Source organism: Chaetura pelagica, unplaced genomic scaffold, assembly GCF_000747805.2.
Source record: "Chaetura pelagica isolate M959 unplaced genomic scaffold, ChaPel_1.0 scaffold7, whole genome shotgun sequence".
Taxonomy (NCBI): Eukaryota; Metazoa; Chordata; class Aves; order Apodiformes; family Apodidae; genus Chaetura; species Chaetura pelagica.
The window spans coordinates 1,699,262-1,723,434 of NW_009953920.1; the positions used below are offsets into that span (position 1 = coordinate 1,699,262).

Here is a 24,173-nt window from a genome sequence, read left to right on the forward strand (position 1 = left end):
CTGAAATTACTTTAATATTTTTATACTCTTTTTATACAGAAGGTCACACACTGATCCAGGTGCACGAAGTAAACAAGATGAGCATGGGTGCTACACGCTTGTGTAGAAGTGCAGCAAGTCCAATCTTAAGTGAGGATGTATTTCTATATTGTTGTTTATCACCCCATTTGTAACATGCGCCCAAACCACACTGAATCTTACACACCTAAAAACTGCAATTCCATAACGAATTTAATGGAGTACAGGAGCAGGCTTCCTGCTTACATTTCAGGTATTTCCTTTGACAAGTAGTGTCACACCAGCTGGGCCTGCATGTGTGGAATTACATGTTACTCATAAATGGTAAAACACTGCAGGGAGTCTCCAAGTCAAAACCTCCCCAACTGGTACCAGTGGACAGGTGATGTTCTGGGGGAGAGCACCAAGCATGCTGCAGGCTCAGCCTGAGCTTTGCAGGAACAGCTCCCCAGGCTGCAGAGGCATCTTTGGTCTCCAAGCACAGATCCAGGCAGCAGCTGTGTCCTACTCAAGCAGTGTGCTTTAGAAAGCAGCACAACTTCATGGCAAGTAGCTGCATGCATTTTGAAGGAAAGATCACGTTGGTTTGTTGTTTGTTTTTTTTTTAAATCAAGTCTGCTTAAACCAAAACTGAACACTGTACTTGCGGAAACAGGACCCACCAGCATCTGCTGACAGCTGTGCTGATACAAGCAACGCTCGTCCTCAGCATGTGACAAAGGAAACCGGGGGACAGATTCTGCTTTCTGTTACGTGACTGCAGGTTCACCAACTTCAGCTCCTGCATCTGGACGTAGCAGCCCAAGAACCAGAGCCAGAGATGCAGGCAGACAACAGCCTAAGGAGCAGGAACGTTGCTTCACTGAAAGGATGATCTGAAAATTTCTACCATTCTCCACAAACTGTAGCAATATCCTTGAGCATTTAGGTGAGAGCAGGACTTTGAACCATCTAATTAGCTGAAAAATGAGGTACGCAGCAGCAAACTAATGCCTAGAAAATAGGTACATATTTTTAAATGTCAGGGGAGAGGATAAGAGCATGGGTCATAGATAAGCAGAAAGGCATCAGAATGATACTCGAGTGGTATTTTCTTTTACACTGAAGCCCTCAAGTTAAAAAAAAAAAAAAAAGACCAGTAAAATAAGAAGTTGTGTTTACTGGGTCTCTAGACTTGCCATCTAATACAGCTATTCATCAAAATACTGCATGCTTTTTCCATGACATGTGTGTCTTGTTCAATCAATGGAAAGCTGCTAAAAATCTCCTAAATATCCTATTCTAAACAACGCTTAGCAGCTACAACCAGAACCTGATTTTGATTTATTGAATAATTTGACCGGAGAACACCTTAAGTCACAACAACATTAAGTGCAATAACTTTTCATTCCTTTGCTGAACACCACATGAAATTAAACAAAATAAAAATTGACAGCACCAAGTTATCCTGAATCTATTCCAGATGGATTAAGTTCACTGTATGCATTAAATGGAGATTTTAGCTTGGGCTTGACATTACATTTCACTGGCTCCCAAATACAAATCAAAAATAACCTGGGATGTGTTACCAATTCCATTTTAAATCTAAATATTTCTGATACTAATTATGGAGCAAAGGGAAAATGCTGAAGACATTTCAACTTTGACAGCCTTGCCATTCTGATTAAAAAATATCAGCTTTACATCTGCAAGAGATTTATAAAGTGGACTCTTTACAAATTGTTATGGAGCAATTTGTGCACAGTTAGTTCTTTGTTTAATCGAGAAATCTGCCCAAACCCTGATTGTGTGCTTATTTCCCTAAGGCTGGGAGTGAAGGTTATTTCATTATGCCTTTTGGGAGCAGCAATCTATCTAATACGTTTCTGAATTATTCCAGACTGAGCCAAAGCTGAACATGAGAACAAAGCCCTGCTTCCACAGCAGAAAGACCAGCCTAACTCCCAGCTGGGAAGATTTAGGCAGAGATGTATAAGTACAAACACTGAAGAAATTTGCAAGTAATTGCATGCATTTGCTCTCAGTTGTGGTATGCAGTAAACTAATATTCATTAAAACATATCAGCACAGTACTGCTCATTACACCCTTCCCAGTCTCTTCTTGCAAGGTTGTAATGAAGGTTTGTTTTGGGTTTTTTTCCTTTATTCTTTCAGAGCAAGTGTGCTAATGAAAGAGGGCAAGAATATCAGGATTGTTGATTGATGCCTGCTGCTTATGGAGCTTATAATGTACACAAACCCTATCTCTGTAATTAAATAAAATAATTGCTGCCAATGGGCAGACAGGAAATACAGTGCTCCCACCTTAGTTATCAAGAACAAAAATCTCCTGGAGAGTATGAATCGTTCCTAACCATCACCTTTGGAAAATAACTGTGAGATACTCAGCTTTACTCAAGTATTTCATCAGCGCCTACACACTCTGCAGGTACACATTTTGCAAAGATATTCAGTTTAATTACCACTGTGGTCTGAAGTGCTGGTTGAGTCAGCACCAGTAAATCCTTAGTGGGCTGGAGCACTAGGTACTTTGGAGGTCACTTCATTCGGTGATCAGGAATGCAGCTCTAAAGTTCAACACATTTAATTGTCAAGGTGGGATCTGCAATACAGGTGGGTTTTGTGAAAGACTGGGATCTTCTTTCATGGTATTTACTTCCCAAGTTTTTCCAGTGCTCATGCTTGAGCTGAATTTAAGTCACCTTGGAAGCCATTACTTTCCAAAGGTTTCCTAATGAAGAGGACACCTGGAAAAGTCACAGCACTATCTGATTTTGGAGGATGCAAGGGATATCCAGATTTATTCCATCCAGTAATAGTCAAAACCTGCCTATTTCAAATACAGTTTGTTTAATGCTGCTAGGTGACAGAAGCATGCTGAGCTAATACATCACTTCCAAAACCCTAGCAATTTAAAAGCAAAGAAAGGAGTGGCTGTGGACATGAATTTGACTCTGCCCTTGTATCCTCATCAGGTAGGAGAGCAAGTTCTCCACGTACCTCAACCTATGTCATTGTGGCCTAAAATGATGAGATTTTGCAGTTGTATTACATCACATTATCAAACTGTTTAAAGAGAGCACATTCTCCATTTCATAATTTAGCATTTGTGATGTCCAAAACAGATTTTCCTGTACAATCCTGTACAGAGAATTCAGAAGGAAATGTTCGTATCATAGATTTTTGGTAAAAAATTCATGTAGAGCAACTGACTCGTACTTATCATTAATAAGTACTTAGCATAATACACCAGTTCTGTCACTCTTCCATGCAAGATTTTTTGTAGTTCTTAGTATTTTGACATTTAGAGCTACAAAAGCAGCATTTGGAGATTTCAAACCAATAATCAGAATTTAGCCTGTCTCCTACTCTAAAATGACATTTTGAGCTAGTAATTACTTGGGGTTTAGTTAATATAGTTAAAAGTTGACAAGAATAATGTGCTTATTTACTGTGTGGGTAGGGTAAGATTTATAAGAGCCTTAACTATTAATTTTCACATTTATATGCTGGGATTGTATAAACTATGAGAGACGTTAACTCCACTATTGTCACTTAGCAACTGCAACTGGCTATTAAAATAAGTGTTTTCTTTTGGGAACTTCCCCATGAGGTTCCTACACTACCTTCTCCATCCAAGTTCCTTTTTTTCTTCCGTGGAGGTACCCAAAGTTCAGCCTTATTGCATGAAAGCATAGTAAGTACAACAATTACGCAGATGCTCAACTTAAAGAGACTCTTTAGAACAATCTGCAGTTTGTGGAATGCAGGGATGTAAGTGCTGCAATTTAACAATATGAGTATTTGGTAAAAAAAAAAACCAACAACAACAAAACAAGAAACCCCAAAACACCAAATCTTTCAGTAAGTGGGGAAAAAAATAGGCCCATCATGTAAAAATTTAGGTGTGAGTAGAGCTGGCCAGGCTGGTAATTGCTCCTTTGAGACCTGCTGCATTCACTACACACCAGACAACACCTGCACTTTCATACTCAAGCAAAATTAACCACATGCATTACAGCACAGCCTATTTTCACCTTGGTTACTGGCAAATACACACAAAGACATCCAAATTCAAGAAGTTAGAGCCAAGATTTCAGAAATCAGAACTCTAAGTTAGGCTTAAAGACGGGGATCTTCAAATATATTAACTTTATTTGGAATTCAGAGTCCAAATCCTATTAATCTGAGATCTGATTAAGTTAGAGAAAATACTTCATTTTCAAATTAGCAAGCACCCAAAGGCTTCCAGAAAAACTTACTGATGCTCAACACTTCCGAAAAAAACCAGCTATTTATTTACATTGCTCCATCAAGCTGTAGTTTGACTCTGCATGGTTCCTGAAGCAATGTTGACAGTTTAAACAGTAATTAACTGTCAAATTACTGACCCAATCTCAGTTCTAAAGCAGTTTCATGCAATAAAATTGTGTCCAGTAAAAACACTTTGAAAGAGCACCTACAAAATGGAGGGCTAAAAAGAAATTACCCAAATCAAAAACCAGGCTAGGAACAGATTTGAGCCCACTTTGAGAGGTATGGGCTTAGCACATTCAGCAAAGATTTTTATTTGTGGCTTTACTGCAAACTCCCTTGGAGATCTCCAACAAATACCAAACTCTCTGCCCATCAGTTGCTACAAATGGGAAATGGGTCTGTGCATATTGCTTGAAGAGAAAAACAGCACTTCATACAGAACAACTCAATCAACTCCTGGAGTTTTGTTTCATTTTTTTAAAAAATGTAAGACAATGATAAAATTTTTCTCCACTACTAGCTGCTCTACATTGACTTTATTTATGAGGAATCATGTTTAACAAGTCCTTTAGTACCTCAAGAACTGATTTCTTGAGCAAATAGGAAGATTGACTTTCCTTTTTTTTTTTTCACAAAAAATTACACTTTGTAAAATACAGGGTATGTACCAAGAAACAACAAAACAGACAATAGACCAAAATACCAAAAAGGAATCACTTCTAATCAAGCTATATTTAGAAGTACTTCATCTGTGTTCTTGTTTTTAGAAAGTTATAAGGTATAATCCTGACCATACTTAGAAGCCTTCAGCTGGTTTGGTTGGGATGGGGAGAGATTTCAGCCCTAAGTCCAAAAATCAGTTTGCATGCTTTAAAGGATGATACACTCAGCTTTGCTGAATGAGCCAAGCTCCCTGTAGAGCCAAGGTGAAGACCTCACTGCTTCATACTGTACCATCCCAATGAAGGAAAACCCATTTGCCACCTGACAGCCAAGATCTCTATGTTCTTCCAAAGTTGCAACCAGCGATTTGGAGGAACTGAGCTAACACATACTGAGGGCCCAAACCCTTTCAGAGCTCCTTGAATGACATTTTGATTCTGCTCTGCAATCCAGGATTCAGATCTTTGCTCTATCTTACAGGCTAAACTCATACTGCCTTTTCCAAGATGGAAATCTTTGCAGCACATAAGAGCTCAGGACAGGATCTAACATGATAGAGGGCACAGCAATAACATAAGTTTTGGAAATATTCTCTTCTTCTAGCATGAGAAGACAGAAAAATAAATCCTTTTGGCTTTGGGAGACAGTGGCCAAGAAGAAAGCATAGAGAGGTTAGGAAAATGGATGGACCTGTGCATATTCAAGCATGGATGAAACTAAGCCTGGAAGGGAATGCACACACATTTTCACAGAAAACAAGGAGAATGTTTGGATTACCTTGATGGAAAGAGAAGACCAAAGAAAGAGTTGTATATAAGGAAACCCTAAAAGGCTCTAAAGGGAGATATTTTGGAAATTCATCCAGCTTTTTTTTCCTAGTCAAGCTCTCTGTTAATATGATTCAAATTTATACTAAGTGTTTTAACACAAGAATTGGCAAGTGACGTTCACTGAAACAATCTGAGGAGAATTTCTACAGCTCTCACAGATCTCACTGCATTTAATAGACTTGAATATGTTTCTTCTTGCAGGGCTGGCACCTACAATTGCTCTGGCAATTGTACTTCTAAAAGAAATGTACACGTGCTAGCAACAGCATTCAGCAGCTGTATGGCATGTATATATGTAAATAATACACACAGTTCTGTTGTATTGGGATTTTTTCATTTTCAGATTGGTATGTATTTTCTAAATGCAAATAAAGACTATGTGATGTATCAATCAGACTTACTTGGAACAACTCCTCATCCATTCACACATATTTTAGCCTCAGATCAGTTTCAAAAACAATTTTGTTCCTTCCTAATAAAAAAGGTAGATTCTACTGCTACTGATAAAAAATATAGGATTTACTGCCATTGAAAAATTTTACACCAATGAGAAGTATAAAGCCCCAAAGCTGCAAGTATATTTTTAAAACATGTAATACAAATATGTACACATTTATATATTTATACACATATAGAGAGGTGTGAGTAGCACCTGCTGTAGTAGATTTATATAGGGACTTAAAATACTCTATTTTTAGCAGATTTTAACTTTTTGGAAACTTCTTTTTGGGGAGTTATGTTTTGCACGCTTGTTCTCCTATTGAGCAAAATTAAGTACCAAATTTTCAGTTTACATCACAGCAGGAAAAAAAAGCCACCAGGTTTTCATTTTCATATATTGTTTCCCTCTCACAATGAAAGAATGGTTGAACTTTACTGTGGTAACTCCCAGGATAGCTGACCCCCACTGATTACTAGGTATGTGTCTTATGTAGAAAACACAAATACTAATATTAGTAAATGTTACCATGGTATATGTACAGTGTGAGAACTGGTTGTTTTACTTCCCTGTCTCCAAGACACATTATTTCTTGGAGCCTGGCTGACAACAGGCCCAGGAGTCAGCCCCGGGGCCCAGAATGCAACTCTATCCTTTTCTTGCCTCGCTGCAGACTGTGCAGCTGAATCTTTGGACCACATCACATTCCCATCGAGCTGTCTGAAATCAGTGCCCCCCAGCCCCCCCTCCCAGGGCTGTTCCACATAGCCCATTTGCTTTTAGGATGAAAAAGGAGAGGAGCCAGGACTGTTTACAGAAGGGGTCACAATTTGCCCTCATTTAGTTGGCCACATTTTTCCACCTGAAACAAACTTTTAACCACATGCCGCTGTACTATGAACCCTTGTTAAACCATGGTGTTTATTTTTGGTTTGAAATGACGCTTCCCAACAGCACTTTACACTGAAATTACACAAACTTTACATTTATTTACCTTAAGTTCAATTAAATACTTAGCACTGGCAATTTTCATGTGTTTCTCACCAGGCAGAAAAAAACCCCTCACATTCCCTGAATGTTATGAATCTGAAATGCAACAGCAACCTTAAGAGAAGTTCTACAGAAGTCTGAATTGCTTACAACTAGCTCTAACATGAAATTAAAGGGAACATAAATTTAACATGTTATTCAAAGTATTTTTATCTTAGAAACAGTAAGCATAGATTATTCTATTTATATATATATTCGATATATGCATCAAGACTATGGCTGGAGCACTTGATTGCCTGTGTTTATATAAATCAAACAGGTGTGTCTGTGTGTTTAAAGTAAGGCTGCCAAGAATTTGCCTGTATTTCTTCAGAAGACAGCTCTTTTTGAAGAGATCTACAGCACCTCACCATCATGACATGTTTTATTACTTTATTTTAGTTCACCTTTTTTTTCCTTAGTTTTTGCTTCTCCCATCCTCCCACCCTCTCAGAATTAGCTATTAGGGAAAAAATTCGTATGGCCAGAATTTAATGATCTTTGCAAATACAGTAAAAATTAAATATGTGCATTACTCTTAAATTATGTGCAGTCTGGAAATGTAAGTGTATGAAGGTCACTGGCATATTTATGGTAATAATGGCACCATACAGTTTTATACAGTCAGCATTAGCTATAGGGTTTACAACCCAGAAGGCTTGTGAAGGTGCTCTTTTACTTGCTTTTTCTTTACAAAGTAAAATCACTACATAAGTAATGACCAGGTACTCTGTAGGCAATAATGCACAATTCATTATTTTACCCGAAAAGGATTCAACTTACAGCTACTGCTGAGTTTTCTAGGTAGAAATACGTACGTGTTGTTTTTTTTTAAATAAATCACTACCATCTCTCATAACAAATTGAATTAGAGCCATCAAGATGCTTAATATGGGTTCAGAAGAGCTAAACTTAAGGACTTCTGCTGCGAGATAGAGGTAAGTCCCTTAAGTTATTTATTAGCCTCAGAGCAGTAAGTTTACTTCTACCTGTTAGGGTCACTGATATTGTTTTCAATTATCCAATACAAACCTTTGTCTTACTTTTACCTCAACCACCACCTTGAAGTTAATAGTATCAGAATGACTTAGTAATACTTTGTTCAATTAGGGATATAATGAATGATGCTGAAGTGAAAACCAAACTAAACAAAAAAACCCAACAACCTAACAGTTCAGAGCAATGTTCCTTCCTTTGCAATAAGGCTGCCTTTCTTTCCACCTCCAATACAGGAGTTACACAGAAACAGAGCCAATAACAGAATGCATCAAGGAGCTGGAAGGCTCTTGCTTCTCATTCCATCACCAAACCCAGGTGGTTTTCCTGCAAGCCTTATTGCTGCACTCTGCCTGCTGCTATTTCACCGAGCGCAGGCTTTGCCCCTTGAAGAAAACGGTCAATGTTTTTCATAAAGAAACCCTTATAAATCCAGATGAGTCTTTTAAATCAATTAATGCTGACTAACTTATAATGTTGCCATATCCCGAACCCTCCTCCCTGAGCAGAACGGCATGAATGCAAAAGCTGCTAGTGGATAAACCGGCAATGGGATGATTTCTAATTCTGAAGCCAAACATCACCACTCCCCTCCTTTAAAAAGGAGAAAGGGGGGCAGGCACATGAGAAGAAAAGGAAAAGAAGGACTGCCAAAATCAGCAGGCTAAGTAGACTAACCGGAAGCGTACAATTTACCGTTAATGGTTCAGTGTCTGCAAAGGACTGCTCAAGCTGTGCTCAACAAAAACTCAGTAATAGCCAAAGAGGGAAGCAAAAAAAGGCAAGATGTTTGGTTTTACTTCTGTCAAATACTGTTAAATATGAGCCACTTAAAAAAACAGAATGAAAGAATGCAAAAATGCTTTGTACAGGTGGTACCAAGGTCCCTGGCTGGGCCTTCAGACAAAACCATTCCCATGTAAACCTTAAAGAGGATTAATCCTCAAGGACCACTGTAATGAGACCTTAAAAGGCTGAACAGCAGCAGCCTATCACAGAGGCAAGCAGTAGCCTGCTCCCAGAAGTCTTCTCTAGCAGAGTTACATCAAAGCAAACTGGGACCAGATAGCAGGATTCTGCAAGAATCCCTTATCTCGGTGCTAGCGGATGCTTCTCCTCTGATTGTCTTGAACTGCCACCTGTCCCAGGCATCTTTGAAGGCAACGTTAAGCCTGTGATGGATCTGACCTCCTTGAGCTGAGATTCTTTCATGTCTTTCTTCATTTTCTGCTCTGTTACATTCTTTCCCTGCAACGCACACTACATGAAACAAAGGGAGTTCTCACTCCTTGACTTACTGTCCCCAGCTATTTGAAAGCAAAAAAACAATGTTAAGGATTATACTCCACCCGCAATATGGAGCTGTCCTCAGGAGACAAGCCTCTTATTTTTGAGAGTTATAACTACATGGCTTTTACACGAAGGGACTTTACAATGAGGTTCAACGGTGCTGGGAGCCAAGATACGAAAGCTGCATATCAGAGATAGCTTAAAAACCAAAAAAGGTTCATAATACAGAAGTATATGAAAAATCACATTAGAAAAATAAGCAAGAAAATAACCAGGAAGGAACAAGCCTCAGAGGAAACACCACATTACTGTACTGGATGCATGCATCCCATATTGCACACAAATATCCTGTAATACCAGTGTCCCACAAACTGTACCAGTGCTGATTTCATCCTAGATTAAAACAAAACGAGTTGGCTAGTTTGAGTAAAATAGCAGCTCTACTACCTGAGACTCATGCATACACTGACAAAGTGTACGCTGAACTTGCGCACAGGCTCTACCATTTATGTAATCCATCAAGAGTTTCAGTTCATAAATAGCAATACTCTGATAACCATATTCCCATCATCTCCAGGACACATAATTCCAGTAGGTACCAGACAATGTTACAGAGAGCTCAAGATAGGTTCAAGCGGCTGCAATCAGATTTTATTCTGATGGCTACAAGCCATAATACACAAGTCACCAATGGTCCTACCAAGGCTGGGCTGAGAAGGAATGCTGCTACAGTTTCCACTTCTGGTTTCCCACTCTTGCACTCAATTCTGGACCAGTTTTTAAGTTATTTTTGCCTTAAGTGCATGGCACTGCCAGAAGAACAAAAAGTAAAGTACAGCTGGGCTGAAGAGGATGTTGTTGCCTGCCAGCAGCACCTCTTAGTTGCCTGCACTGAAATACAAAAGGGTGCCATTTGTTGCAGTTAAGTGGGGCTTACGGAAGTATTGCACAGCAGGATGGAAGCAGGAAAGAGCTGTTTTGAAGCTTCCTGGAAAATCACAGGTGGAGTATTAAGCTGGCCATGTAAACAGCAAGATTCTGCATCAAACAGCTGAGCTGCACACTTGATCTCCCATCATGACACCCAGATAAGCAAAGACTGCAGCAAACAAGGAACAGATACGTAGGGTCTCAATGTTCATTAAAAAAGGTATTACACAGGATTTTCTGGAGCCAAGAGCTACTGACACGTGTTGCCAAATTAACCTGGTGTAGAGGTGTGCTCAGAAGGAATTTAAAGTTGAAGATTATCTCTGCCCATCCATATCACGATTCCCACAACAGGGTACTGTGCTTCAGGACCACCGAGCAATGTCGGGCTAAGACCAACCTCCCCATAATAAAATAAAACAGTCACTTCTCAACAGCTAGCACAGCACACTGTTTCAGATTACTGTCTTTCTCAAAGAGCTGTGTCAATCAATATCTTGTGCAGCCTTAACAAGCAGTATCCATGTTTACATCATTTCTTAAAGGCAGCCCAGAGGCCACTCCCTTAAGATAAGACATGTCAACCTTGCACTTTGCCAGCCTTCAAGCGCCACCTCAGCAGCAACTGGCCTACACCCCTTGGGTCCAGCAGGACCCTGAATGCCCAGGCAAGCCTCAGGTGTCAGCACAACATGGACAACACTCCCACAAGCTGTCTACACAAAAATCCCAGAAAGGGAAGGCTGGACAGGATGCAGAGATGTCATATGTTTTAACCTCCCTATACAGATTGCGTTTTCAGAGCATTATACACACAGAAGTAACATCTATGGGAGGAACTACTAACAGTAGCCTATGTGCTCAACCTGCCCTTCTGGTTTATAACGTGGAGAGAATGGAAGGCTAATGCCTTCCTAAATGTAAGATGTGTTAATCTGTACACAATAATTAACTATCTTCTTTGAAGATACTTGCTATTTCCCCACAAGAACCCAGAAATACTTTTACAGGCCAGCACTTTGGGTTTAATTCAGGTTTTGTAACTCTCTTCCATGGGAGCAGACAAAGCCAGATCAGGCTATTTATAAGGGGTATCTTCCAGCTGGCTTTGTGTGCCTATATGCTTGTTTAAGTTTTTTGCCCTGAAGTCGACAAATTAAGAAAATCTGAAAGCCTGTAGACTGAAAATAAGCACAGACCATGGTCACTGCCAATTTCAGGCAAAGTAGGGGCATATATGAACAGGCCATACATCAGATTTTGCAAATAAAACATCCCAAGTACTCCGCAGCTCAATGATTAGTCAGTGATACACAACTAGTGCTCCTCTTCTCCCCTTTAAAAGAAAAAGATTCCACCCCTATTACATTCCATCCAAATTCCACCCATAGCAGCAATTAATGTTTTCAATGCCTGGCACCAACTTTATTGTTAAAAGCACTGTAGATCTCTGGTGTTAATGCCAACTCAAATCATCCAGCATGAAACATGCCTTTGGTGCCAACAGCTTCCTATCACCGTACCATGCTGGTCCATCCCGGTAAAGCGAGCAACGAGTGTTTATTCATAACACAGGCCTTGATCCAACAAGCCTTACTCTCCCAAATAATCCGATTTCATTTCAACAACATCTAACAGAAGGCAAGGCTAAAGATGAAGGCTTTCAACAGCGATATCTGTAGACAGGTTGGTGAAAAAACATACAAATCAAATGCAGTACCTTTTTACACCAAGGAGCATGACATGCTAGAATGAAATTTATTTCAGCACATTGTACCTCGTTAGTTATTTGCTTCAACACTTGGTATGGTGTTACATTCAGCTGTTACCATAATCTGCCATTTATTTGAAAGTATGTCATTTGCCATTACTTTTGGCTTGTTACCATAAACTACCTCAACAGGGAGCTGCAGATAAAGCAATAACAATGTCCATCTCTTAATTTGCGGAATGGTAACACGGATCCCTGGGAATTAAGATTTTAAATTACAACTAGCATGAGGAGCAGGTAAAATGAAAGGACAGAATAAAAGGCAACTGGAGATTGTTACAAAATTCACTGAAGCCAGCAGCTGTTGATTCATTGAATTCACTGGGTTTTGGATGAGCACTGTTCAGCAGTTTGAGAAAAATGGTGGCTGGGGGCAGCAGTGAAATGCGAAAAGGAAAACTGAATGAACAGTGGCGGAACCTCTCTGTTACCTTGTTATGTGTGAAGCAGGAAACAAGCATAATTTAGATTAGAAAACAATTCTGTTATCTGGGGAGCTATCTGTGCTGAACTCAAAAAAACACAGCAAGACAAAGTCTGAAAGACAATACGAAATATTCTTTAAGGAATTACTTATATTTTTAAAAGGAAACACAAAGATGATGTACTATCCTGTCCATACAAACAGTGCCATGCATGTACTGCCTTTCCTGCTGCTGCGTACTGACCGCCACCACCACATGGCAACACAGCAGCTGTACTCTTTTAACACAGCTAACAACACAGTGATACTTCTCAGTACAGTACTGGCTCCCTGCACCAGTGCTGCCTCCACTGTAAGTTAAATGATCACAAATAAAAAAAAGGTAGCCAGCAGAACTCTGACTGAAGCGGAAGCAATCCTGACAGGATCTCGAAGCTCAGATGTGACCCACTGAGCAAGCTCAAGAGCCCCAGTTGTAAGTAGTTTGAGCAGTGTTTTAATAAGAGGTTAGAGAGCACTGTGTAAACTACCCAAGCGCCAGGCTAAGAGGAAGCTAATTGGGTTGCTAGGTGTGAATAAAAGGAAACAGAGACTATGGTTAAGAGGCTCTCCTCCTAAGTACTGAGCTCAATCAACAGGAATAAAGCTGTATCCGCCAGTGATCCTGAAAATGGTTCAGCAACCGAAGCATTAACTCAGTCTTAAAAGTAAAGGCCTATTCGACACTGGACTCCAACAGGAGACCAAAACTGGTGCTGAGAGACTTCCATCAAACAATCTCTAAACTGCACCTTGTCAACAGGAACCATGCTGCCTTTCAAAACCTCCCTTGACAAGTCCCTGCAGCAGGGAGAGCAGATCCATGGGGCCCCTGTATTGCCATCACCCCCAATGCCCGGCCAGAGGCATCCTCTGGGACACAACACTCTCCTTCAGTGCCCACAGATTTGGGCCCCAAGGGCAGCAGCAACGAAGGACAGTGCACAAGAATCCAGGATGCAACAAAATTAACACAAAAGAAACATGAAAGAGAAATGCCCTGTAGATACTAGCTACTCTCCAACCTGATTATTGCCATAGATTCCTTCACAAGAGCTGGACAATGACAGCAGAGAAAGGGATAAGAACTGAATTAAATGTTTTTTTTCTACATTCGGACAGTGATTTAAATGCCTGGTTACAACACTGATGAGGATGCAGCTGCCTAAACACAGACATATAGTGCCATCTTAGACCCATAAGGTCTCCAACATGTTCATACACATTTAACAGATATGACACAGAACATATCAAAACACCAGTCCTTCCAGGGTGGCAGACAGCTCAGCTGAGGACGTCCCAGGCATGAAAATGGCACTTGAAACCTCTGCTTAGGGAACAGAATCCCCTCGATTGTATTAACCAGATGCAGGGCCAGTAACACAATAGAACCAACTCCCTGGCAGTGTAAAGCACTGCACAGTGGTTAAGTACACAGCTTGTACTCACCAGCTCAGGTGCTTCGGTTCTTGGTGAAAACCATGACTACTGAACCAGCAGCTGGTTCACAACTTCTCCGTGCTTTGCCACAAAGGCTCAAGTTTTTGCAGCCACAAAACTCCTTTCAGACACAGGGAACACATCTGGCACTAAAAGCTACATGATGCCGAGTTCTGACTAACCTTTTTTTAAAGCTCTAGGCAGCCAAGTCAAAGAGGCTGCTTTTCAAACCATGTCCTCTTGGCCAAGAAATGCTCACAGGGCAAAGCATGCATAAAAAGCTAACTGACAGACAGCAACCTCAGACATTATGGGATGCTTCAAAATCTTCAGCAAACAATGCTACTAGTTCTCTACATACCTGTCATACTTAGCTAATCCTTCGCACTAAACAGTCTCAACAACAGCAAAAAGACCATACTGCTAACTGATGAAAAGAGAATACTAATGATCTTGCTTATTGGAATGGCAGTAATGAGCCCAACAGTTGTGTCTGGCTGTGGAGTTTGGGGTGGGGGGTTGGTTGCTTTTTTCAGAGAACACAGCAATAGGAAGTACCATATCTCCTGCATGCTAGCAGATCTCTAGGAAGGAAAACTCTTATCAAAACTTTTCAACTCAGATTTTTATGGCTTCTAATTCTGACCCACCACAAAACTTCCAGCTGCTGATGCTAGAGAAGTGACCATGAAGCGACACAACATTTGAAACCCACTACAGATCTTCTCACAAGGCTCTTAAAGACAGCAGTGTCCACATATCAAGGGACATAGCAACTCTGAATGAGCTTTTCATTCTCTCCTCACTTAGGGACAGCTTATCTGCCTTGAGGCTAAAGAGATGGATTACAGTATTTCTTGGGAGTTTTTATTCCAGAGGTCTTCAGTGGCTCTCAGCAATGTATTCTGTCTACTTCCATGGAGGCAGTATACAACAAATACATACTGTAAAACATCTAAAAAGCTTTAGCTGACAAATCAAATCAGTGAAAGAGGTAAATGGATTTGCAATTGTCCTCTGTCATTACCTTCTTCATTCCCTAACAAAACAATACCAAATAGAACCACCTCACCCCACAGCTTACATGCACCTGATAAACTAAAAAAAAAAAAAAAAGAGATTTACAAAAATGCATCTGCTTCTCAGAAAGCTCCATACTCAGTAGTGCCTGGCAGATAAATTCTCCTAGATACCACAGAGGAATTTTTTAAACTTTTTTTTATTTAAACATGATCCTCAGGACACTTAGAATTTTGAAGCCCAGCAGAATTATAGGGTCATGAGAGATCTCATAAATATCCTAATTCTGCCCTCTTTCAGATCATAGCCATATCTTCATCTCTTTCCATATCACTGCCTGTAGTTTCCAGCTGAAATTGATACCACTGGTAGTGACGAGAAAAGAAAGTCAATATTTGAAGATATTTATTAACTTAAACTTAAAAGCAAAACAAAGAAAAAACCTCTAAAAAGATCACCTTTCAGCTTCTCAACTACATTACATTTTAAGACCTTTCAGGCATTGGCCTGAGTCTGTCTCATGCTGAGAAGAGAAAAAATCCAGGGGAAGGAGGAACATCTCTATGTGCCACTTCAAGCTGTAAATCTGTACATGCAATTATTACTTCCAAATGAGAGGACCATGAAGGGGCAGCAACTCCAGGGTTCTCCAGAGAAGCTGTTTATTCCACAGAAGGTTTTCTGATAAATGGGCAGGAGTATTTGTAGTGAGTAGAACTGCAGAACTTCCCAAACATGATCAGTGGGGCTCGGGAGCTATCTTGAAAAAGAGACTTCCACTTACAAACTGCTGTTAGAGGTCAGCAACACCTTCCAAAATTTCAAGCTGAAATTGCCTCTGATCCTGAGTTTGAATTTGAGAGCAGTAATGTTTTTTTGTTGGAGGCTATTAAAAGATGCTAACAAATGTCTGATTTTTACCCCCAAAAACATTTTTGCAAACACACTTATTTTCTTAAAGACCAACATTTCAGTTGCTCAGCTGACACTAATAATCAAGACATTCACTTTTGTACTAGAGGCTTTTTTCCCCTGGGAGGTTTATTAAAAGCTTTAGATTTTACTTTTTTCGATTACCCCACTTTGACAACATTTGGAAACCACTCCATAAATCACTATCGGCAGAGAGCTTTGTTAATAGAATGCTTAAGCCCCTCCCTTGCAAAAAGCTGCAAAAAGAGCTAAAGAAGTTGAACCCAGATTTTTCAGAGGCATTTAAGAGGCCAAACTCACTTTGAAATTGAAGACCCCCAAATGTCTTCAAGGACTCCAGCCCTAAATCTCTACAAGGATTCCTCACTGACACTCCCCTATTGCTCTCCAACAAGGCAGGTGAGAAACCCTCTATAAAAAGCTGTCCTGGGTTTCTGGCACCCAGTGATTCTGGGAAGGCTGAAATGAGCTAAGAAAAGTATTCACTTTTGGACTATCCAAAAGTATCTCAGTTGTCCCTCTGGAGTCCCAAATTGTGCCAGTGAGAGTACAAGGGAGGCCACCAGCTCCCACATCTACAAAGCAAATGTGGAGACACCCTTCCATGAGCTCATCTGCTGGTGACCTGGACTGTTCTCACCTTCCAATATGCTGCACATCACTGGCCATCATTGTACAAGCCACAATGCCATGAGAAGTCATTGTTTTCCAATTATTGCTTTTTAAGACAGTGTTTGCAGAAAGATAAACTGATTTTTTTCTTTTTTTTTTTTCTCCTCCTTTTTCCTTCTCTCTGGGAAGATGAAGGAAGAGAATTCTTGTCAACAGAAATTAAAAAGCAGTAAACAAACTGATCCTAGCAAACCAGCACTGTATATTCCTTGCTATAGTCTTTTGCTCACATTGCAAATTGATTTTGAGATGACACTAAAGCTGGGTAATCTAAACTGGGAAGTTATGAGTGGCCCAATACTTAGAAAGCACAAGTCCAGGCACAGTCAGTGGGAACCGAGGGCAATCAATACCTCTGGAGGGTTAATCCTATGAAATGTGCAATAAGCCATTCACAATTCCCCAGATAGCTACAGAAGCTTCAAAACCAGCAAATTCCTACTAAGGAAAAAGAGGGAGTTCCTCCTTTCAGCTATACTCAGTGCAACCTCTTTGAGATTAAGAGAATTCTGACAGAGCCATTCCTGTACATACGAATTTTTAGACCAGAGCCAAATGAACTGTCACTGCTTTTTACTTAAAATAATTCTTCAGGCTTTACTAATTAGGATCTAACAATTCTTTCAGAGCTGTGAAACCCAGGGAAGAATACCAGCAGTATGTTTTAAATCAAAGTGTTTACATCAGGAATGATTCATGAGGAATGACTTGTGAGACAGGCAGTCTTAGCACTGCCATAAATCTGCGTGGGAATTAAAATTGGGGAAGAGAATAACAAAGGGAAGTTGCTATCCCCACCTTCTGTGACTCAGCCCCACCTCTAGAGACATAATTTACATTAACAAGGGGCTCCAAATACCACTGCAATCAGTGTTTGAGAAACACAAGGTTTTAAGTCCATTTAAGAACCGCAGTGATTAAGCTCAGTAACCCTGCTCTCCTCAATAAAGGTGTAACACATGAAAGGAAACTAGCGTTTTGTCGTCTGCACTAAAGCTTTTAAAAAGAAAAAAGTTTTGTTTAAGAGAAAAACAACAACCCCCCATACGCTTTGAGAGCTGAGTTTAAACACTGTTTAAGAACTCCATAAGAAAAAAAGACAGAAAACAAAAATTTCTGCTTCAGTCCCATGTGCTTTTCCTTTTATCTCTTGGAGGTCAGAGGGCTGTGGGCTGAGCACAAGGCCCTGCAGTGCAGAAGGGCCACCAGCTCCATGGCATGTTTCATCCCAGATGTTTGAAAAACTGGTCCACTTGAAACACAACCGTATCTCCACCAACTCACTGCAGGAGAGCAAACTTCCCCTCAATGAGGTACTTATTCCGTGTATATGGTAACTATTATTTCCAAAGTTTATAACATCAGTAATTTTAATTAGGAAAAAAAATATAACAACAAAAAATCCCACAACACCCATACCCAGAGACATGCATATTTACATGTAGAAATGCAAAGCATTCAAGTTGTTCCTAATAACTGCAGCTCCTGGAGGGAACATGCATTCCACGCACAATTGACTTAAATACTCCTTCTTTTCTTGCTATAAAAATATACAGATGTCCTTCTTAAAAAAAAATAAATCCCTTTTCCTGTGTTACAGGAAGCCTGCCCACACTTTTAAATGTGAAGTAGGTATAAATAGAAGCATAAATTAGGCATTTTGAAGTGTCTGTATTTCCCAACCACAGAGAAACTAAGAAATTACTATGAGTGTTTACATACTGTACTATGTTCAATTAAAACAGTACTTTCTACCCATATGCCCAGCAAAACTGGCAAAAAACTAAGCAAGGGAATGACAGCCTTGCTAGTTCTTCACCTGTTGTTACAGTGGTACTGGGGTTTACATGAATGAGCCTTCCTCACATGGACCACTTGAAGTGTCAGCCTGAATACAGTCACCACTTTGATTAAAGCATGTCTTACATATATAAATGATACAACTACTATGAAAATTTCAATAAGCCTGCCTGCTTTCCTATAAATCTAACTAGACAGTTGTCTCTTTAGTTGTCCTTCTGTATCACATCTATTAAAGGTAAATAAAAGCATGATGGTTCTTTATATGACACTAATACCTTGCAGGATTTTATAAATCAGTGAGTACAAACATACAACTCACTACAGAGGCAGTAAAGCAAGTCTGCCCATCTGACATTTTCTGACTTCTGCTTCAAGATCATGTTGCTCATTTAGGATTACTTCATCTCCTGTTTCTCTGCTTTTACATGCTGGATAACTTCTGCTGTTCTCTCAACTTCAGAGATCAATGTTTTTCTAGTAGCCCACATATCCTAAGTAGCCAGTGTTACTGGTCACAATAAAGACATAGTAACTTCATTAAATCTTGAGAACTCTCATCAAAGGGCAAATTCAATAAAATAAAACTAAATAAACTAAACGCAAACCACTCAGATTCATTCTGACCGACCAGCCATTTTTCTTCACTCTGAATCTTCAGCAGTATCAGTAACACTTTAAACTAGATTTAAGGGGTGAGCTGGCAGCTGGTCAAGATGGCAATCATCACTACTAAATTCAGCATAAGGTTTGCTGTTTGAGGGATTGTTTTTGTTGCACACTTCATCCCTCCCTAGATGTACAATCTTCCGATTCCTCAGTCAGATTTTATTATTTTTTTTAAGTGAGATTTGGGGGTTACATTAACAAGCCATTAAGCTACGCATGGTGTCTCCAGCCTGCAGGCTAGTACTTCTACACGCTGATGCTCATGAGCGGTCGCTTGCTCTGGCAGACAAGTCTGCTGCTGGTGTGCTGCAGCACATCCTCCTCAGCAGAAAGATGAGTAACTCCCTCAGAGAGTTTGAGCAGGGCTGTGCTACAAGAAAGGGAGGTGGGTGTACAGAAACCAACTGCTTACACTGGCAGAAAACTCAAAAGCTTAACTGCAAACTTTTCTGCTAGATACTGATCTAACTATACAACAACACGTTCGTTTTCTGGTAATACCTCCATTCTTATTAACAATCAGGATCTTTTTTTTTTTTTTTTAAAGGAGATGGGTGAGACTTAAGGTTGTGCAAAACATACTTTGATCTGCACCCTGATGAGTGAACATTCCCCTTTGCTGCTAGCCCAACTAATGAAGGGATAAAATTAGCTTTTATCCCTGGCACTTTCTTTAGCAAAAAACCGTGCACTAATCAGCTGTCCTCACTAATCAGTCGTCTGGCTAATGACCTTTTGCCTTAAAACACTAAAATTTCTGAATGATGTGGAAAAAACTCAGTGCAGACTGGCCCGTCTTTGTGGGTCTTAAGCCTATCATCTGGAATTGGAGACTGGAAGGTTAAATGGCAAATCTGTATCCTGACTGGGTGATAAATCTATAATCAAAAGGCACAAGCCTTGACACCTCAAGATGTACTTCATTACTACACAACTAAATGATTTTTTTTTCTCTTTCCTTTTTTGTAAACTAGAAGCAGATGAAAAAAAATTGCTTAACTCTCTCATATTTTGCCTGTGGAGAAATCCATTCCACATCTGTGTTCAAGTGTCAGTTAATTTCTTACTTTTTTATTAATGCCTGAGCAGGAATTCAGAAGTTGAAACCATTTGCCTTTTTCACCTCTCTACAACTTCAGGGAACTGTTAGCAGGGGAAGAAAATTGCAAAACCACTCCATTAGCCCACATACACAAACACACGAGTCCCTAAAAAACCTCCAAAATAAACAAGAGCTCAAAAACACAGCACCAAACCTTCTGATCCTCCCCCGCTCCAAATTTTCATTGTACAAGGCACAGTCGTTCCTCCTCTTAGCACTGTACTTTAACATTGTTTTAAAAGAGGGGTTTTAAGGCCTGTTCCATTTTCTTTCTGTGCTTTCTTTAATGAGGCTTTTTTCCTTCGTGTATTAAGGAGGTGGAGCAAATGAACCCTGGATGGCTGAGGAGGATTAGCAACAGATGAGATGTCCTGTGGAAGTTGCTTTGCAGAGGCCTGTGGTAATTTCAAGCTGCGATGCAACTGCCCCCTGGTTTTTAACTTCAGGAAAAGATTGTATTACCTCAACCCTCCTCCCCAGACCAAGTAGCTGTCCCTGGAGACGATGCAAGGTGACAAATAAAACTGCATTACATTTGACAGCCTTTCAACTTGGCATCCCCCAAACAAGCCAGCAGTCAGTACTCACGGTAATGAGGGTCCATGTAACCATTTCGGGGGTCCATGGTAAAGAGCGTCCCACGATAAGGTACAGAAGGTTCGGGAAGGTGCGATATAGATCCTTGGATCTCCTTCTTGATTAATGAGGCCCTTTCCTCGCTCGACGTGGAAGGCTCTTCACTGATCTTGCCGAGGCCTTGCCCACCCTGTGGCTGCATTGTGATCGCGTTCCTTCTCTCTCTGTGATAGGTCTGCCCAGGACTTTCATCCTCTGCAAAGGAGAAAAAAAAAAAACACAGGGAGAAGAAAGGGAGAAGGGAAGGAGAAAGAGAGAGAGACACTTTTAGACCATTTATAGCAATTACAATGAAGAAAAGTTCTCCTCCTCCTCCCGATGTAAGTTTGTGACAGGAGGTGCCTGGGTGGCGATGAGGGATGGTTTGGGGGAGCCCGGCCCTTCCAAGCAGGCAGCTGCTGAGTGGTAGATCATCACCACCAGCAGGGCTATCCATCTTGGGAGAACAGACACAGGCTTGCTGCTTTCTTGCCTCTGGGACCTGGATATTGGGAGATTGGGCTGCCTGACAGCGAGGCAAAAAAACAACCTGTCACCAAGGGAAGATGAACCATGCTGGCTGGGCCTAAATCAAACCCAGCCACCCACTGCTGCTCCCCGGTCCAGATCTGCTCCGTGGAGGTTTGTTTGTGCGAGGGGCTGGAGCCTCGCAGGAAGGTCCTTGGCCATCAGAAGGTGGGCAACAATGACACGGGTAAAATTGCTCAAGATACCACAGCCGCAGCACGAGGCAGGAGCAAGGGAGGCCACCTGCTCTAACAGTGCCACCACAAGGACGCGTGGGGAGGGTGGTGGAGCATGCTCCCCCCTCCTTTTTCCCCCATGTGCACACATACAAACCCACACATTTGTAGCGGCAAGGGGAAAAAGAATAGAAAAAATAATGAAAAAAGTTGGAAGGACCAAAGCCACGCCCTAGTCTGGAGTAAACCTTAAGGCCTGTAGGACCACTTTTGCTGGGTAAGGGGCTTCCTGATGGTGGCTTCACCAGCCTCCCTTGCAAGGCAGCCCTAGGACCAGGTTTGGAACCAATCCTCTCTTCCCACCTGAATTTTAACCCCCAGGGACCACATACACCTTCTGAAAACCACGACAAGCAGTTCTGATCTTCAAGAGCCAGATGCACGTTCCTTGCTGGACTTCACACGTGCCATGCGGTGGAGGGGTTTTGTTAGCTACACAAGCCTCTATTGTAAATACTCTCCTAAAGTTGCAATACGGCTTTAAAATATGCAGACTTTTCCCTAAACAAGCGTGACTGCTTGCTGTAATCCTGACCCATACCCATGCTCCAGGTACAGCCTTTTTCAATCAACTACCCTACACATGCAGGCATACACCAATATGTCTTGAAGAAGTAGTGACAAATATGCTTAGCTTCAAAAGCTGCTCAGCAGTTCTGTAACTGCATGAGGAAACTCATATTATTAAACCCCAGGCACAAAAAAGGTAACTAGAAAGGAAATTAAAACACCCCTAGGAAATAAAACTAAGGTACACTTAACTCTACAACCCACATGTAAGGAAGAATCATGGACAACAGTGCCAAGATTGCACTTCAGTTGTCAGAGACTGGAGGTCAGGGCTAAAATTTCACTTGTACCTTGCCCTTTCACACAGCGAAAGCACCAGTAAGCAATTCACCAGGAGATTACTTTCACCAAGCCTGACACCAGCATAACTCAACCTATTGGCCTCCACGTGAATTAGATTGGAAACAGGCTCCATGGGTATAGATGCCTAGACCTGAATATTGGCCAATTATATGCATTAACTAGCTACACCCTTGCTTTGCATGCAGTGCTCAGTACGCGTCTCCCTGCCCCCTCTCCTCCCAAGTAGCAACCAGAAGAAAACCCAGCAGCATAACCTATTGAAAGCTTAATTATTTTTCTGTCTCCACATATAACAGCAACCAGGGTGTGCTGACTTATCAGTATCTCCTAGGGACCGAATTCTTTTCGGAGCCAGCAGTAATTTGCCATACAGAGTATTTCCAGGACTGGGTCTGAGAAGAAAGAGTTAATGGAAATGGACAACAACAGTGCAGAGTTTAAACCCTTTGCCCTTTTCTACATTTTATTAATATGCACAGGCACCAGTCCCTGCTCTGGATTAGCAGGGTTTAGGGTTTCAACTTTTTACACCCAAGCTGGCTTTAGTTAGAGAACTGCAAAAAGGAGTCTAAAACTTTAAAACTTATATGAGGTTTTTAGAAAGCTGCTCGTATAACTAAAAAATAAAAAACAAATCACCCCAAAGTCATATTTTCCATCATGTTGCTCTCTAGTCGGCATCTTTTATGTTAAATTTCAACCAAGAAGGAACTTCCACTGATGAGATGTAAACTCTTGTAAAAACAGAGGATTACACTGTATTTGAAATCCTGACAGACCCTTAAGCAGAGCAAGCTAACCTGTGCTACCACAGTACGGAAAGAAGCAAGCTGGAGTGATTTGTGGGGCTATATAATCAATCTGAGGATCAGATAGGATTTCAGTCCTTTTACTTTTCCATATAAAGATAATATTTGTTAAAACTGCCATCCTGGGATACAACAGGGAGCTGACGTCTGTCTGCAGGCACCACTTTCATTCCTTCCTTTTCAAAACATGCATGTGTCATGAATCAAGGTACTAGTGACTGCTATGGAACAAGTCGATTTCCAAATTGCTGAATGAAATTCAAAACCTCCTTTCAGTAACTTTGAAACTAAAGGCAAAATGTGTTTTGTTTTAATGAGCCTTTTTTTTTTCTTTTGGTTCCTCAAGGAAAGAACTAAAGACAACAAAAATGCAGCTTTTCTCCTCCTGCATTAAACTGTCTCTCTCCTCACTGTGAAACTACTGCTGTTTGCTGTGAGAAGTCAAACATTTCCGTTCGTTGTCTGCCATGTAAAAACTCCCCCAGAAGTACTTTTGGTGTTGTTTTTTGTTCCTGTTTTTCCATGTAAACATGACGGTTTTTTGCAATAATTAGGCATATTCAACAGCCAAACATCCCGCTCAGCGCCTCCTCCACGCTCCACACCCCAGAGCTGCTTTTGATAGGCAGCTGATGAGAAACTTGGCAGCCCTGGTGCTGCGTGACACGAAGAGGTGAGAGGTTTGGTTTTGCAGGAGCTCCTCGGGCGCCGAGCGGGAAACTCTTCTTGCTGCAAAGCTGCCGGCTCTCCCAACGGCAGGCGAGCCGCTCCCGAGCGGCCAAACGCAGAA

At 40.9% G+C, this 24,173-nt stretch overlaps 1 protein-coding gene across 2 annotated transcripts in view; it reads right to left on the reverse strand.

The window, feature by feature from the left end:
• GLI3 (GLI family zinc finger 3) overlaps positions 1 to 24,173 on the reverse strand; it is a 195,044-nt gene that overhangs the window by 122,496 nt on the left and 48,375 nt on the right. For both annotated transcript variants that reach the window (XM_010001524.1, XM_010001523.1), the window contains exon 2: positions 20,911 to 21,153. In XM_010001524.1, the coding sequence (XP_009999826.1) occupies positions 20,911 to 21,153 (243 nt within the window). The remainder of the gene's footprint in view (positions 1 to 20,910; positions 21,154 to 24,173) is intronic.